This window comes from Daktulosphaira vitifoliae, unplaced genomic scaffold, assembly GCF_025091365.1.
Source record: "Daktulosphaira vitifoliae isolate Bord-2020 unplaced genomic scaffold, ASM2509136v1 Scaffold_3, whole genome shotgun sequence".
Taxonomy (NCBI): Eukaryota; Metazoa; Arthropoda; class Insecta; order Hemiptera; family Phylloxeridae; genus Daktulosphaira; species Daktulosphaira vitifoliae.
Genome location: NW_026099574.1, coordinates 34448904 through 34467856, shown reverse-complemented (window position 1 = coordinate 34467856; position 18953 = coordinate 34448904). Strand labels below are relative to the sequence as shown.

At 25.3% G+C, this 18953-nt stretch overlaps 1 protein-coding gene across 2 annotated transcripts; it reads left to right on the top strand.

The window, feature by feature from the left end:
• The first annotated feature begins 2949 nt into the window (after positions 1-2949).
• Positions 2950-8230, top strand: LOC126901995 (uncharacterized). Of its 2 annotated transcripts, XM_050679016.1 has the most exons (3): positions 2950-3172; positions 4865-5009; positions 7514-8230. In XM_050679016.1, the coding sequence occupies exons 1-3, from the start codon at positions 2950-2952 to the stop codon at positions 8070-8072; spliced, it is 927 nt and encodes a 308-aa protein (XP_050534973.1). In that variant the 3' UTR covers positions 8073-8230. The 2 variants fall into 2 exon arrangements, with proteins under 2 accessions (XP_050534973.1, XP_050534974.1); XM_050679017.1 differs by lacking the exon at positions 4865-5009 and having other exon boundaries at positions 7369-8230.
• Positions 8231-18953: the final 10723 nt, after the last annotated feature.

Genomic DNA, 18953 nt, shown 5'->3' with positions numbered 1-18953 from the left:
CCCAACTTTTAGAATTAACTCATAGACTCAAACATCATATATAAGATAAATAAAATTATTAATACTGTACTATTCTGATAAGAATATACAAACTTATATACTTATAACCGTCTTAAAATTTATATATAACATTCCTTGATAAAATATAGTTCAAAGTGATAAAAGTACAATTGAACAGTAAGCTCATTATAAAGCGTAAGTTCTAACAAAATATGTATATAATAATAAACATGATTAAATATATCAATAAATTTGTATTATTAATATATTTAAAAGGAATCGACTGAAAATATATTAATAAAAGTATGCTTAATAAAACTAAACATAATACATAAAAATAACAAACATATTATTTAAAAAAAAGATAGTTAATAAACTAAAACAATCAATTCACATATGAAAATAAAAACATATATGAATCATGAATTGAATAGAAAATTAAATCGTCACAGAAATACATATTTTACAAAATAAGGGTCACAATAAACATATGCACAGAAATGGGTCAATGCTCTTATTAAATAAAACCATGAGCATGGACTAAAAAAAAAAATCTCCTAAAACAGTGAAAAATGAACGGATTGAATATATTTTTTTATAGCACACGCGTCTCAATTAAAACTATTTTAGTGAATAATTAGAAATAATGTGTACATTATTTAAATATTAATCATTAAAATACAAACAATATGTGAAAAAAAAAAGATAAGAATGTTGCTTGAAGAGCAATAAGGTACTATAGGTAAAACTTTTTACCTATTATTTATATTATTATTTAATAGATAAAATTTTTAAAAAAATTTTAATAAATATTGCATGTCTTTGAAACTTTAAAAGGAATAATATTAACATAATAAGTCAAGTACTCAATTAATTACATAATGAATTATGTCTGAAGGATGACTTAAAATTTTAAAACTATTGTTGTTTTTATTAAAGTTACCTAACCGAAAATTAAAAAAAAAATAGTAGTTGCCATTTAAATTTTTTAAGTTAGAATAGATTCCTACCCCTTTACATTAGGGTTTAATTTTAATTTTAATCGTAAAAAGTGCTGACACAGTCCCGCGTCGCTTCTTAATAACCGGAGCCTCGTGACCTGTGCCACCTTTATCAGTCACACAATGTGTATATGGTAGTTTGACTAACTAACACCGATACGGTAAAAAGTCCAGCCAGTACCGCCCGCCAAAATCATACGTTTTGNAAGTACCGCCCGCCATAATCAATCGTTTTGAGTCGGTCATCTTTGTGACACCACAAAAACTACCTTGTTCCTCCGCAAAACGGCAATGGGACTGCACCTAGTGTCTATTGTAATGTTTCGTTATTCTATACTCAGCGTTTACTTTTCTTTCTTTTAATAACATTAAAAGAATATTGTTGAAGTGTGAAATAAACGGTGCTACGTGCAACCACAACCTTATTATCGACTACGTTTCTTTATACATAAATACTTATCACTACCAAACTAATTGTATGTGAATGCGAACTCTAAAAAAACAGTAGCACTCAAAATAATCTAAATAATATTTCCAAACTTATTAGATACCCCGTATGAAGAATCATATATAATTAAGGAGTATATATGATTTGTAAAACTTTCACTATTATAAGTGATATAAATTTAGTATTAAATCAGATAATTTCAACGATGACTTAAAAATATTCTTAGAAAATTCCTTTGACATAATAAATATACGTTTGTATTATCGATTGGATTTATATAATACACATTGATAAGAATATTAAATGTATTTCTTTTACATTATGTTTCCATAAAACAGTACTCATTATATAGTGAAAGAACATAAGTTAAATGATTTCAGAAATTTCCAATGCTCCTATTGTAATAAAACGAATAATTAAAAAAAACTTTTAATATTCGAGTGGAATTTTAAAACATAACAATTGTAAATTACAATAAATTAATTCATTGAAGCATTTATTATGATAGCAATGTAAACCACAGTTATTTATACGAAATAAAATAAAAAAAAATGTATGTTATAATAAATTTTTAAACAAATTGATTTTATTTATTGGCTATCTATATGAATAACTAGTACTCAAAAACAAATTATTTATTACTTTAAACTGAGAAATATTTTACATTTTTATTGACGTTCAAATTTAAAAAAATGTAAATTTAGAGAATCAACCTTTAGTTTTTATCTTAAATCTTAGTCAGATAAGAATTGAAAATAATTCTCAAAATATATTGTTTTGAAAAATATATGAAAATATGGTAATAAAAAATTCTTAATTTAACGATACACGTGATATACAAATATATCAATAACTTCTGATATTTGAGAATTATCAAAAATACATATTATATATTATTTGTACATTAAAATCATATTAAATATATAGTTTTACACTATAATCTATTTAAAGTATATATTTTATATATTTTGTGCAAAAAATTAACAAAAATAATATATAAAAAACTAATATTGATTTCAATAAGTTGATAATTAATGATTAACAAATAGTAAAACACTTGTTAAGCTGAAAGTTATTAGACTTATTATTTAGAATAAAAATAATCTGGACCTTAAAAGACTTAAAAATATATATATATTTTTAATGCATATATATTTAAAAGCTTATACACTTTTAAAATAAAATTACCATAATTTTGTTATATATTGTAGTTACGAATTCAATAACGAAAAAGTAATTATTATTTTGATTTATAATAATTTAACTATAATAATTTTAGAACTATTTTACTTTATTTCTTATGTACCAATGAACACTTGTAAAAAATTAATTTGTTATTTTTTTATATTTATAGAAAAAAACCTTGAAATTTACAAAAAAAAACTATTTATACACATAATTATTCAATACTAAAATTCATTTTTCTAAAGAATTTAATCAATTTTTTGCAAAAGTCTAAACGATTGAGTAATCACTTTAATTACTACTGATAAAGGTAAAATGAATTATTATATTATTATATTCATTATGTTATTGAACATAAAAATTTCCAATACAATTATTGTTCCTAAGACTAATGAACTATTTACGAATATTGAAAATCAAACGTTTGTAACCAATGACAATTTAGATGAACTCATAAGAGAATATCCAGCATTCCTTCAGCTAACTTTACAAGAAAATAAATACTACACTGGTAGTGATGCATCTCTTTGTCCTCTACCTTATGATGAAAATACACTGTTGGATGATCCTGATGTTGAGAAATTAGAATATTTCGACCCGAGAGAATGTGAAAAGCCGTGGACGTGGACGCAACAAAATCAAATTATTGTTCCTGTTCAAAAAGAATTTACCATTAACAAAAAACTAGAAGAACTGATTTTTCGAAATAACAATTTAGAAATTATTCAGAGTTATTCTCATTATCTGAATGCTATGGAAAGTGTTGGAATAACTGTAGTCGATCGATTTTGTTTGTTTTTAATTGAAGTCATGGATAGAATCAATGTTTTCTCTGAAGCTGTAGTAATTTTTCCATTATCGGATATGTATGTAGAATTACTAGTAGCAAATGTAAGCATTTATAATTTTAAACACTTATTTAGACATATGTATGTCATATTTAGGAAGTACTTCATTTCTACATTACCTCTTGACTGTATTTCGAATTTTCTGAAGGTAATTTATCCAGATGATGGGTTTAATAATGCCGATGGGATACAAATTCTAAAAAATAATATTGAAAAATACAAAGCGCAATTATTAGAATGCAGAAAACTTGCACATTTAAAAAGAAACTATGCTATTCTTAAAAATGATAACTTATGGGAGCACGATATCATTTCAAAGGAAATACCTAAAAGTGAATACTTAGTAAAATTATATGAAAACAGTATTCTAAAGGTAGCTGAACTTTTTAATGTGACACCTCTTTTTTTATTTATTGATTAATAATTATAATTTTGCATTTAGTTTTTATAAAAATTATATTTAGTATTACATTAAACTATTATATTATTTATTCATATAAATTAAGCATATTTTTTGATTCATATTTAAATATTTATTATTATTAAATACTATAATAGAGTTTAAATACATTTTTACTATTGTCATCTATATAAAAATAGCTTCATAATATGTGTATCACTCTGTAAATCGATCACCTTTTATTTTCGCTATTGAATTATTAATAAGATGTACGAAAGTTGCATTTAGCTGCCAAAGTATATTCTGAGAACTTTGTGAAAATATTTTAAAATATTCTTGTTATATTCTAGAAATATATCATTGCTATATGGCTATTTACTTAGCTTATATTCTAAATACTATTTCTCATGAAAATATTGTATTGATCCATAAACTTTTTAATAAATTATAGCATAATAAAGTTAAAAATGTGAAATACAAAATCGAGAATTTTCATACAAAAATATCATTTGGTAGTCATTTTCACCGTGAAGAAAAAATGAAGTCCGAAATTTTTTTTTTCCATTATAAATTATATTACAATTGCTTTAATTTAAGACATATATAAAAGTGTCAGACTTTCCGGAACATTTTCAAAAGTCAAGTTGAAATAGTTAATTTTTTGTGAAAAAGTTGTCATTTTAAATCCCCTCCTCTGTGCAGGCAAAGGGTTAGATTTATAAAATAAGTATACTAAACGATAAGTAAAGACATCATGCATCTATAATAAAAAATTGTATTGATGTGGTAATTTTTAAAAAAATTATGGCAATATTAAGTAAAAAAAATTGAAAAAATGTCGATAATTAGCGATTTTGAAATCAAACGTTTGTAACCAATGACGATTTAGATGAACTCATAAAAGAATATCCAACATTCCTTCAGCTAACATTACGAGAAAATAAATACTACACTGGCAGTGATGCATCTCTTTGTCCTCTACCTTATGATGAAAATACACTGTTGGATGATCCTGATGTTAAGAAATTAGAATATTTCGACCCGAGAGAATGTGAAAAGCCGTGGACGTGGACGCAACAAAATCAAATTATTGTTCCTGTTCAAAAAGAATTTACCATTAACAAAAGGTTAGGGAAACTGATTTTTCGAAATAACAATTTAGTAATTATTCAGAGTTATACTCATTATCTGAATACTATGGAAAGTGTTGGAATAACTATAGTCGATAGATTTTGTTTGTTTTTAATGGAAGTCATGGATAGAATCAATGTTTTCTCTCATGCTGCAATACATCTTCCATTATCGGATAGAACTGTATATTACCTAGTAGGAAACTTAAGCATTTATTATTTTAAAAAGTTATTAAGTCATATATATGACACATTTAGGAAGTACTTCATTTCTACATTACCTCTTGACTATATTTCGAATGTTCTGAAAGAAATTTATCCAAATGACGAATTAAATAACTGAAATGGAATACCAATTCTAAAAAATAATATTGAAAAATACAAAGCGCAATTATTAGAATGCAGAAAACTTGCACATTTAAAAAGAAACTATGCTATTCTTATTAATGATGGCATATGGGAGCAGGATATCATTTCAAAGGAAATACCTGACAATCAAGATTTAGTAACATTATATCAAGACAGTGTTCAATAATTAGCTAAACTTTTTAATGTGGCAAATTTTCTTTATTTATTTATTTATAATTTTAATTTTACAATTAGTGTTTATAAAAATAATATTTAGTATTACATTATGTTATCATATAAATTAAGTATATTTTGTTGATTAATATTTAAGTATTTATTATTATTAAATGCTATATCATAATTTAAATACATTTTTACTATTAAAACGAAACAAAAAAATTCGCCAAGATATTGAGTTATCAAATGAATATTATTGATAAAATAATAAAGATAATAAGATTTTATATAAAAATAATATTAAGTTATTTTTATTTTATTTCGTTATTTTTTAAATTCATATTTAAATATTTAATAAAATTAAGTTGTTGCAACTTAGTCTCAGCTTTCGCCGACCTATTTCTTTCAACGATACGTCAAAAGATCACAGATCGTATCTATACGAAGACATTACCCTAAAAATTTAAAAAAAAATTTCTCTTGTTCTCCGATAATGGGGCAATTCCCATAAATTTAATAATTTTAAAAATCAATAATTGTCGTCCTTTTTTAAACTTTATTTTTACTTAAAATTATTAAAACGTTTTGAAAAATGAACGTTTCAAACAATTTTTTTTATAAATATTTAGGTATTTCCTTTTCATTTGATATAAATTTTATGATAATCTGACCCTTACCTACTTACAGTGGAAATTCAATATAGCAACTTTTTCATAAAAAAATATCATTACTACTTGACTTTTGAAAACGTTATGGAGGTACTCCTAGCTTGAAACATGCGTTAAATTAAAGTTATGTTACATACTAGAAGTTAAAAATAAAATCTTGTTATGTTACTTTATCTTCTATGTGAAAATAGCTTCCGTAGTTTAAACATGTAATTTATGTGTCAAAATTTTTCATTTCATATTTCAATTTTTCGAATTTATATTGCTAAAGCTTTATAAAAAACGTTATTTATTTTTAAAATTTTTTTTTTTTGTAAGTGATATAAACATATCTCATTTATGTGACATAATTTTTTACTTTAATTTTTAATAGCGTACTGTTACCATTAAATAATGTAATAAATGTTTAATACCGTTTTTTACATAATATGGATTAACATAGGAAAATTATAAAAAAAATCAAAATTTAACAATTTTTAAAACGCTGTATAAACGTAATTACTGAATTAAAATAAGAGTTTTTGGTGTCAAATTATTCTTTAAAACTTATCTATAAAATGGCTATCTTCAAATCATAAAAAAAAATTTTAATAAAAAAATTCCTATTTGTAATTGCGAAATATAACATAAAACATATTTTAATATAGTTCTATATTGTACAAATTGATTAAAAAGAAAAAAAGTATAAAATATAATGTAGATCGTAAGTTATATGAGTTTTCAGTTAGATCTATTCCACCCTGTATAAACGAACACTTGTAAAAAATTAATTCATTGTAGTTTAATATTTATAGAAAAATCCTTCAGGTTAAAAAAAAAAACTATTTAAAATCTTAGTTATTCAATACTATTGTTCATATTTTAAACGAATTTACCCAATTTTTGTGCAAAAAGACTAAACGATTGAGTAATCACTTTAATTACTACTGGTAAAGGTAAAATGAATTATTTTAGTATTATACACATTATGTTATTGAACATAACAATTTCCAATGCAATTATTGTTCCTAAGACTAATGAACTATTTACAAATATTGAAAATCAAACTTTTGTAACCAATGACGATTTATATCAACTTATAAGAAGGTATCCAGCATTCCTTCAGCTAACTTTACAAGAAAATAAATACTACACTGGTAGTGATGCATCTCTTTGTCCTCTACCTTATGATGAAAATACACTGTTGGATGATCCTGATGTTGAGAAATTACAATATTTTGACCCGAGAGAATGTGAAAAGCCGTGGACGTGGACGCAACAAAATCAAATTATTGTTCCTGTTCCAAAAGAATTTACCATTAACAAAAGGTTAGGGAAACTTATTTTTCGAAATAACAATTTAGAAATTATTCAGAGTTATACTCATTATCTGAATACTATGGAAAGTGTTGGAATAACTGTAGTCGATAGATTTTGTTTGTATTTAGTTGAAGCCGTTGATAGAATCAAAGGTTTCTCTAAAGCTATAGAATATCTAGTAGTAAATGTATGCATGCATAACTTTAAAAAGCTTATTAAATATATTTATGATACATTTAAGCAATACTTCATTTCTACATTACCCCTCGACTGTATTTCGAATATTCTGGTGAAAATTGTTCTCAATAACGATATAAAGAATTGGGATGGGTTACGTATTCTATTGGATAATATAGACCAATACAGTGCACAGTTATTAGAATGCAGAAAGCTAACAAAGTTAAAAAGAAACTATGCTGTTCTTGTAAATGATAACCTGTGGAAGTGGGATATCACTTTAGAGGAAAAACCTAACAACGATGACCTAATAAAATTATATCAAGACAGTGTTCGAATGGGAGCTGTACTTTTTAATGCGAATGAAGTTTTTTTTTTCATGAAGGATTAATTATAATTTGTCATTTATTTTTTAGAAAAATAATATTAAGTATTACATTAAACTATTTTATTATGTTATCAGATGAATTAAAAATATTTTATTGATTCATGTTTAACTATTTATTATTATTAAATGCTGCATCATAATTTAAATACATTTTTACTTTTGAAACGAAACAAAAAAATTGTCAATTTCTAAAACATATGATTTATTTAAAAAATTAAAAATTAATTTTATTGATTTCATGAAAATAGTTGATTATTTAATTCAACAATTAATTTAAAAAAAATTATTCGTCTATAAATATATAGTTATAAAATAAACATTTCTTGATAAAAATTAATAATAATAATATTTAACCAAAACATTTTTGTAAAATTCAGTATTACGACTTTTTGATAATATTTATTACATAATAAATAATTTATTTCGATTTTGTTTAATCTTATTTAGTTCTCGTTTTTTAAATGATTAAAAAAGCTTTAAAAAGTTAAAAGTTTTTATCAAATAGTCCTTTTTCTAATTAAATCATTATTAATTGAAAAATCTATTTAATTAATAGTGTTGTCATTTGATATTGATGCCCTTATAAGGTATATGGTATGAACTAAAAAAAGACTTTATGATTGACAAATTGAGCGAAACATTGAACTAAAAGACACAAATAAAACAAAATATTAATATTATTTTTATTTTTCGATTAATTAAGTGATTCATGATAAGTGTATCACTCTGTATATCTATCACCTCTTATTTTCGCTATTGAATTATTAATTAGATGTACGAAAGTTACAACTAGCTGTTAAAATATATTCTAGACACATTGTGAAAAAATTTAAAAATATTCTTGTTATATTTTAGAAATATTTCATTGCTATGTGGCTTTTTACTTAGCTTATATTCTAAAAACTTGATAATTCTATGGAAATGACAGGTCAATAACATTTATAACAACTATTGAACTACTCGATAGTTGTTCACTATATTCGGATAGTTTTTTAAACTATTCGATAGTATTTTAAATATTTGATAGTTCGTGCTAAAACTTAAAAATAAACTATTCGGGCGTATAAAAAAAATTTGAATAGTTATTCGATAGTTTAAAATATTCGAAAATGCCCGTCACTAATAAAAACTGTTATTGTCGTTAATCTATAATAATGGCACGTGTACTACGGATAATTTTTTGCCTTTTATTTACATTTGTTTGTTAAACATTAAATAATATTGAGCTGTTTTTGCGTTTTCTCTTTTGGCTACATGGTTATTAATACTATAAATAATAATATTATGAAAAGTCTTGAAGAGGGTTCGACGCTGTGTCACGGACAAAAACCATTATGCTGTTGCCGTTACGTGATAATTAGAAAATATATGTCGGAATGATTAAAAGTCAGTTCTTACTCTGTGTCATGTTATGACCACATAATACACTTGATTAAAAAAAAATTAATACGTGAAAAAATATTGTGAAATAACAACAAATGTTAAAAATTTTGTCATTAATTTTTAATAAACGGGGTTTATTATTAAATTGAATACTCATTAATCTGTTTATTTAATTATAGTATATTACTGTAATAAAAAAAAAAAAACACAAGTGTTTTACTTAATATTTACTATATAAAAATTGTCCATTACTGTTATGACAGATCGGTCGTTTCTCACATTATATAACTCTAGTGTCAATCTAATTGTATTTTATATATTTTATTTTAAACTCTTCTCATTAATTGTTAGGCTATAATAAGATTATACTTTGAAATGTGTTAATAAACAAACAAAAATTGTGACGGTTCATATTCATAATCATAGATAATTATGAGTAATTATATAAGATGCATCGTTGACCTTATGTTTCGCTAAATACGAGTTTAATGAACTTCTAAAAGACATCTGAAATATACAGATGCATTGATACATACACAAAGACATTTTTATGGTGTTTGTAATGGTTATCCGTAATATATTTTCTACAGGCTGCACAGTGTAATAAATTAAAAAATCTGGATCAATTATGTTGGTAAGATAAATAAAGTGCAATATCTGAGGAGGCACGCCGTACTGTTAAGTGTTCACGGCACCAATAAGTCACTTGTGTGGAAATGGATGTTTAAATCGAGCACGTAGAATCTCACTAATGCAAGAAAATAGTCATATACAATGATAAATGCATTAGATGAGTCGATCGCGGTAGTTATGTTACACATGTACAGGACATGAGCTTTAATGCTCTTATGGTACATACTTAAATAGTGAAACGGTTGTAACGCAATAAAATGGAATATTATTACCTCTCCATAAACAATTATTAATGGTTAATAATTAGTTTTCGAAATTATCTGGCGAACAAAAATAAAGGCTTTATAGATGGTTACATTAGTAGATCATCATCATCATAAATCGCGAACACTCGGGCGGTGTTGTGTCGAGAGACAAAGCTGCCGGGTAATAAGCCGACAGTTATGTTATTATTGTTGTCTTCGATGCAGTCGCCAATGATCTTGAGGGGGCCCTCGAGGCAAGGGGTACCATGCCACTGCCTTAATGGTCTAGATACTAATATATATGTATACATAACTACATGCTGATGCGCACGTGGATATCACAACTGTTTCCAAGTGGAAATCTTAATGTCGGTAACTTCTATGCGACACTAATGGTTTGTGACACTAGTATCGAAGAATTTAAATGGATCTGCGAGGTCAGACTCGTAGCAGCTATTATTTATGTCCAGATATGACATTTATTACTCGATTACTGCAATACACATTAATAACAATCGGTACACTTGGTAATATATTTATATTTTTACTTAATTATCCTTTCAATTTCTACATACTTTTCTTTCAAGTAGATAATTGTGAACATTCGATCGGAAAATTATTCAAATGCGAATTCCTGTTTTCTATAGTAACAAATAAATGTTCTATATAATTGATAAAGCAATTTTTTTTGTATTTATTAAAATTAAACAAAAAAACTAAAAGTTGTTTTCAAAATTATCATGTACAGTCTATTTTACTTAAGTCAGTAATATTACAAGAACCAATATAAAAACTATTTTTAAATAAAATAATTCTAAAAAATATGAGTTGAATATTATTTATTAATATATTTATAGCATAAAATGGCAAATCATAAAGTTGTAATAAGAAAACTAAAGAATATGCAAAAATTAAATAAAAGTTTAAAATTACCGAATTACTTTAATTTAATAATTCGATTAATGTTTAGTTTTTTAAGATATATTTAATGTTCATAGCGTATTAAACAAATATTAAATTTTCATATTTTATGAACATCTAATCCTATTCCACACAATGTAAAAATCACAGTATGCATACAAGTAAAAAAAATTCAAACATAAAATTGATTTATTTTTAGTTACGAGTACAATTCACTTGTTTTACAAAATAAATATTTTAATATCTATTAAAAATTAAAAATAAATGTATTTGTATAACTTTTCTATCAAAAAAGGATAAAAAATATTCTTTTTAATTAAAGAGGCGACACATAAGAGTATTCATTAAATTGATACATGTTCTTAAGCCTTACTCATTTTAATAAGAAAGGCTTGTGCTTATGTTTTTATTTCGTAAATCGTTTAGAGACTTTTGAAAAGTCCCTTAAGGGGTTTCTAAGGGAAGACATTTACCGTGTTATACACTCGTTCCAACCCTTTATTGTCGCATATTCCGTGATAGTAATTAAAGTCTGCAACAAAAATATATACTTTCAAAAGTGCAGGAACTATAGTTTTGCTCACTAAATTCTGATCCCAACACATAAGCTCTATAGCCATTTATTAATTTATAGTTACACTTTCCCTCGAAACTCCTCGCGGATATCTTCTATCAATTTTCTCGATGGGCGATAAAAAAAACAATTAATGTAGAATGGCTCTTTATTGTTTTATTTATACTGAAACATAATCTCTTGGACCGCAATCGAATGTTCGTTTCACGATAGAACAGTTGATTTATACCACTAAGACCATGACAAAAGCGTACAGCAAATGATGTTTGGGCAGAGAGAGAATATGAAAACTTATCATAACCAAAAACGCTGCTGTAAAGACACAAAACTTTAATACTGCAGCACCTCCGATCAACGATAACAGTATTAATACATATAAATAATAATAACGACGACCATGTATTCTTATAATGAGGAATTATAGGGCGTAACGGTTTTGTTTTGTGGGGCAAGACCTTTTACGACCTCGGTGGGTCCAGTAGGTGATCGGTTGTGCATAGGGGAGCTTGTCGAATGAAGAGTAAAAGCAATAACCACGCGGAAGTTGATTTAGAAAATAATTGAGTGTCCAGGACGTGTGTATAACCAGACCATAACATAAATAAGAACTGCGGACATTTGCACGGGGGTTATATCTTTGAGAAAATAATATCATACATGGTGTTAAGCACACGAGTATCCGGATGCCATAAAACAAAAAATACTCCTGTAAATAAAATTGAGGGGAAGAAATAGATCATTGCACTGTATTCTGTCCATACTTGGTGATTAACGTAAGCTGTTTTAGAGATCTGAAAAACTGTTAATTTAATAATATTTCAACAGTAATATTTTTATTTCATTGGATTCAATCAAGTGTAACACACAACTCTTAATAAAAATTATTAGGATAATAAAATATGAAGCGAATCAATTATCTTATTCAATCTAGAAGGGGTTACAATGCAAAATGTACCATTTCCAAAAATACAATTTTTCAGGAGAAAAGATTTTCTAAAATCAAAAAGTACATTTTGCACAATATCGTTATTATTAAATCAATTTTTCTATAGAAAAATGTGCAATTAGACAATAATTAATCACACCATTCGATGCCACCGCGTCCAAATGCTTAACTCAAATTTAATAAAAATGGAAAAATTACGTTTTGCATAGTAACCCCTCAATTTTCGTATGGACGATTTACTTGCAAAAACATTAGAGAAACTATAATATGTGTATTAAAGCTTTTATGTGTACAAATATAAAAGCTTCAATGTAAAGATAAAACGTTTGTTTATGCATATAGTAGTTGTCATACCCCTTGGCTCCACTTGGATAGTAATTTTATATAAAGGTTCATATGAAACCGACTGAAAGTTACCGTTTATAAATTTATAATTTTTTTAAATAATGCATGATTAAAAAGCTAATTAACGAAGACATGGGTTATAGACTCTCTGTTGGAAAAATTAAACCCTTAATATAAGTGGACGTTAATTAACTTCAGTAAAATGTCCAGACAGAGTTAGTAAATAAGCGAACATCAAAGGAAAATATTGTTGTTTAATATTATTATTATTATTATTATGCAGATGTAATAATGTGTGTCCGAGCGGGTTATAAAACAATAATGCTTAATGTACTGTCCCCTTTCCTCACATTCCCTTGGTGGACCCTACGTAAAAGCAATAGACTTGCAATAACATACAAACAGACATAATTTTTTAATTGTAAACTACAAACGAGCGATTACCTAAATGCTATTAATAAACTTTTACAATGTACTAGCGACGCGACGTGTAAAACATTAATCTGATACATTGACCGTTATATTTTTTCAATTGTCAATGGAATTTGATCATTTTCATCGTATAGCCGTACAATTTGCATCAAAGAATATGTCAGTCATTTGAATTTAAGTTTTTATCATCAAAGTATTATAAAATGTTTCTGTTCTACACGAAATACTTTAATAATTATTTTTTTTTACCTTTGAAGTTGTTAACAATTACTCTGTTCGTCATTTACACAATTATTTTAGTTATATGATTCAGGAATTAAAAAAAATGTATTAATAATGAAATTAAATTAATAAACTATTTGCTAAATACAATTTACTACAATAATATGTTGGATTTTAAAATGAAGCACTATATTTAAGAAGTATGTCGTATAGCCCTCATCCCATTAAGTGCATTTAAAAACAATAATAGTTTTTAAAAAAAATTGAATTTCATACAAAATGCAATTTACTTTGATTAACATCTCTAAAAAAGTGTATAGAGCTAAACTATAAACGAAAACTGAAACATTAATATTTAAGAACAGTGAGTCATATACATGAACATTTAAAATATAAATAAAACTTGAAGAAAAATTACAACTTACTTTGAACATTTTGGATTAAAAAAAAAAGGATAAAAATGTATAAGGATTGTTATTTTTAAATATTTCATATATTTTTAAACACTTTAATAAAAAAAAAAAAAACATTCAATTAATTATTCGTTTCATATCCGATTTTTCAGTACTCTATTGGACATTCTGAAATATAAAAGGATTAAAATTCATAAAATAACTTATACAATCAATAAAAAACAGTTTACATATTTGTTATAGAAAAAATTTATTGGCAATATAAGAACAACTATTATTCATTAGGTTGATAGTTACGGAATTAGGTTAAAAAATTTTTCCAAAAACAATATCAACAAATGAATTTGGTTTTTTCAATTCATAATCTTTTTCTGATGAAATTTGACCAGTATTATTTGTATCATATTAACTGATATTTAGTGCACTCAATTATTTTTAATATTATTATTATAATAATTATAATTATTTTTCACCATCAGATATATTTTTAGTTTCGCATACTTGCAAACATTGTATATTCTTAACTCCTCTTTTTTAAAAAAAACATGAAGTATCGCTTTACGATACTTCATCTGGCAAGTTCGAGTCGATATTTTTTAGTTTTAATGTAACTTGATGAACTGACTTGCTGTATTTTTTTATCGGGTGCAGTTCGATTATCTTTTTAATTTTTATCCTTGTAATTCACTGTCTTAGCTTTATTCTTTAATTAGTGTAACTTTTAAATCATTAATTTTTTTTCTGTCATTTACATTCTGGATATCTGCTATCTCACCATTTTTTTTAAATCAGTTTCCCATACTAATTAAGATTACTTTGCGTTATTATTTCATGTGACCATATCATCACGTAACTTGGTGGATCAAAACATTCTCTTAAAATGAACGATATTCTCTTTTCTTATAACATACTTGGTACACAAAAGGTTAAAGCTACTCTTGTCTTTTTTTCAAAAGTACTCTTTTCTCTATATCTGGTTGCAGTAGAGTTCTGTAAGCTTGAAGTTACATTATTTCAGTAATCAGTTTCCTCAAATAGAGTTAGACATATTTTAACGAACATTAAAGAAAAATTATTTCTTTGTGGTTTTTGAACTATTAATATAATTTTTACCTGCTTAAAACATAGTAGAAATTAAATATTGAAGCGTAAAGATTTATTATAATCCCTTTTTTTATCTATTATAAAAAAGCAATAACTTTTATTTTCGTTATGATAATCAAGTCTGCTGAAGACAATTTTATTCTGATTGAGATGGAATTTCAAAATATTCAGTGATCTCTAGTTTTTAGTATAGTTAATGGTAGAATTTTATCTAAATTACTTAACATTTACTTAATTTTAAAATTGGAGACCTTAACATAACTTTGTAAAATTAGTTTTGAATGATTGGCGTATAAGAAACAATTATGCTCCACAGTTGATTAAAATAATATAATGTCAATTTCAAATTGTTTCAAACACCTCATTTTAATTGTGTTCAGCTAAAATCCGTTTTTTTATTTTGATAAGTGATGGTATTAATCTTTATCGTTTGGTTTTTCAGATAAACTTTCGACATAGCTTTAACTACATACTATAGAAATATTTGTTATAGATTTTTAGGTACTAGGTATGTCCAAACTTTTTTACAGCGACAGAAGTTAAAATTATTTTAATTGTTTTAGATAAAATTATTACGCGAATAAAAACTCATTAGTAAATTCATATTATAAATAATACTTGCCAAAAAATATTTGGAGTATAAATTAGGTACTTTTATTAAACTTTATTTAAATTTTTTTACAAGTAAAATATTGTGAAATAGTATTGAAAGTTAAATTCTTTAGTTGGACAGTAATTTTTGTTCTGGATTATTATTAATTTTGGAATAATATCACAATGTATACAGACTGTTCATGGACTTTGAATGACTGAGAAAAGTGTACATTTTGTTTTTAATGATTTTAAATTCTATACGTGTCAGGAGTAAAAAAAAATAAGCTTTTATTACATATTTGGTACTATTTACATTAAGCCATGAAATTTTGATTCAAGTGGTATTTTCAATAGAATTTGTATTATTAGTTCGAAATGTATATAGTTACAATATCTATGAGCGGATTATTCTTTTTTTATTTTAATATTAAAATAATAATAATTGTCTTAGTTATTTCTTTTAACTTTCGTACTCAAATATACTATTGAACAGGAATTGCTAATTAATAAAAAAATTTAATTTTTGTGTAAAATATAATTGGTAATTTTAAAACATTGTTTAAAAGAAACATAATCAAAAGTCTCAGTCGTTCTGTGAATATGTAGAAATTAGTCTTCGTATTATTTATTATAACCGATATATGCTTAAACGTTTGATACGAATAATATATAGTATAGGGAAAAATAGTCAATAGGTAAAAAAACGATAATTCCAGTCTTTCAACGCCTTACCGTTATCCCTTTAAATTACTTGTGGTTTGTTCATTACTTAATATGCGAATGGTACGACGGTGACAATGATATCATTATTGTACATGTGCTCTAATAATAATTGATTGTCTATGTCAAAGGTCGAGATGCTACTATTGTTATAGCAACAAGTTCGTTGAATAACCGTTTATTATGATTACTAGTTTTTTTTTCTTGATTCGTTATTTGCAAGAGTCCAACGCTGCTGTCAATCAAGATTTTAAAGTCGCTGGACGATTAAAAAACAGGGTCAGTACAATATACTTGATCCGTGTCGGATTTCAACCGTTTTGACACCTGGCCACGGGGCTAGGTGCGTTCTGGGAACTCATATTTTTTGATATTCTTCTAATAAACTGGTCAGCAATTAGTTATATTTTACTGAACCGTGAGAATGCTAAATAATAATAGAGATTCATTGGATAGCTGGAATATTGATGATTGCGTGAGCAGAACCAGACGTTTAAAAAACAGTTTCTATTAGCTACCTACAACATGCAAATTACTGTAGTAGGTCGATAAATTGTTTTAAAATTCAAATGATTTATTTCAGAAAATTAAATAACAGTTTTTTGTGTACAAGTTTTTTAATTAAAACAGTAAAATTAACAAGCGTCAATAAAACAAACTGTTAATCAAAATCAATTTATAATATATTTTTTTTCTGATAAAAAAACTTGGTTGTAACATATATTTCTTTGATGGTATATAAAAATGTTAAAGTATCAACGTTTAACGTGTAATTTAACCAATTGCTTGATTTTTATTTTAAAAAGTTATGTTTGAATATCCTTAAAATTAAATTTTATTTAAAAAAACTTAAAGAATAATAATTTTAGATTAAATTAATTTGGTTTTATTTATTAAAGTATTTACCATTAGTAATAATATTGTTTTAAGGTAAACAAACCGTGTTTAACTTATTATTTAATCTGCAGCTGTATAGCTTTAGAATTATGTTTTTAAATTTTCAAAAATTTCGTGCCTACGAAATATTACTTTTTTTAATCAAAAAGAGTGCAATCTAGAAAATTACTTATCTGAGTTTAACAATAGAACCCTTTATTGACATTTCTTTCGGTGGCTTAGAAATTCTATACGTATATTCTATTATAAAGTTGTATATTATAACTATAAGTTATGTATAATTTGAGTATTTCAGATTAATTGAAAAACATTTTTTATTAGATCTTCAAATGAATTGGATTACATTCAAGTTAATTTATATTAAAATTATACTAATTTTTAATTACAAATGAACTTAAAAATTTTAGTTATGTACATAAAAGTAATTTAAATCAAAATAGTTCCTTATTGGTTATGTCGAAAGCAACTCAATATACACTGCATTGATTATAGTTTATTAAATTGAGGTCTATTAATTTTAAAAATTAATATTGTCGATTTAACAATATATGACAATAAAGTTGCGTTAAAGAGCAATAATTGCAGGCACTACAACAATAATTATTTTAGTGTCAGTAAATACATAAAATATTTGAACTTGATTTATATTTTTACTTTGTAATTTGGTGATTTTATCAGTGTCAATCATAAGTTCAATAAATTTTATTTATAATCTCGTTTTTCAGATTGTTTATTTGTAATACATTTACATTGCCCTTAACATTAAGGAAAAATTGTATTACTAAGTAAATAATTGCACGCATAATATAATATTTATTAATTTTAGTTCAATGTAGAACGAATCATGAACTTTGTCAGTAACTATCTGGTCATTTTAAATAATAAAAGAATGAATGCACAGATTGTACCACCAGGAAGTACATAAATATCGAGCGCCGGGGGGCAGTGGCAGTTATAGATGACCGGAAGTTCGTCTAAATCGAAATACGGATATCTTTTATATAGAAAACACTTTATAGTAAAACGGACCGAACATACGTGTCATAAATTTAATAGGAGTAACTTTCCCAATTTTTCTCTAAAGGGACAAACCTTAAAAAGTGTGATAACTGTCATCCCCTGAATAATTGCAATTGATATTGTAAACTTCTCGGGTATGATTTGAACAGATCTTAAATGCAACACTCCGACAATATGATCGTTAAACTTAAATAACAATGTATTAATTAAAATACACAGATAGATAAAATCAATTAGTCGTGAAAATTGGTGCGAATAATAACAGCAAACAGTACACTTAATATTTTTTTAAGAAAATAAATATAACTAAAATAAAGACAAACATTAAGTATTACCATGTGCGGGATAGCCCTTAGGTGAAAAGATGAACGACCCTATTATTTAACACCCGTCACGTTTTCTGGTTTAAATAAACAAACGCGCCTAATCAAATTA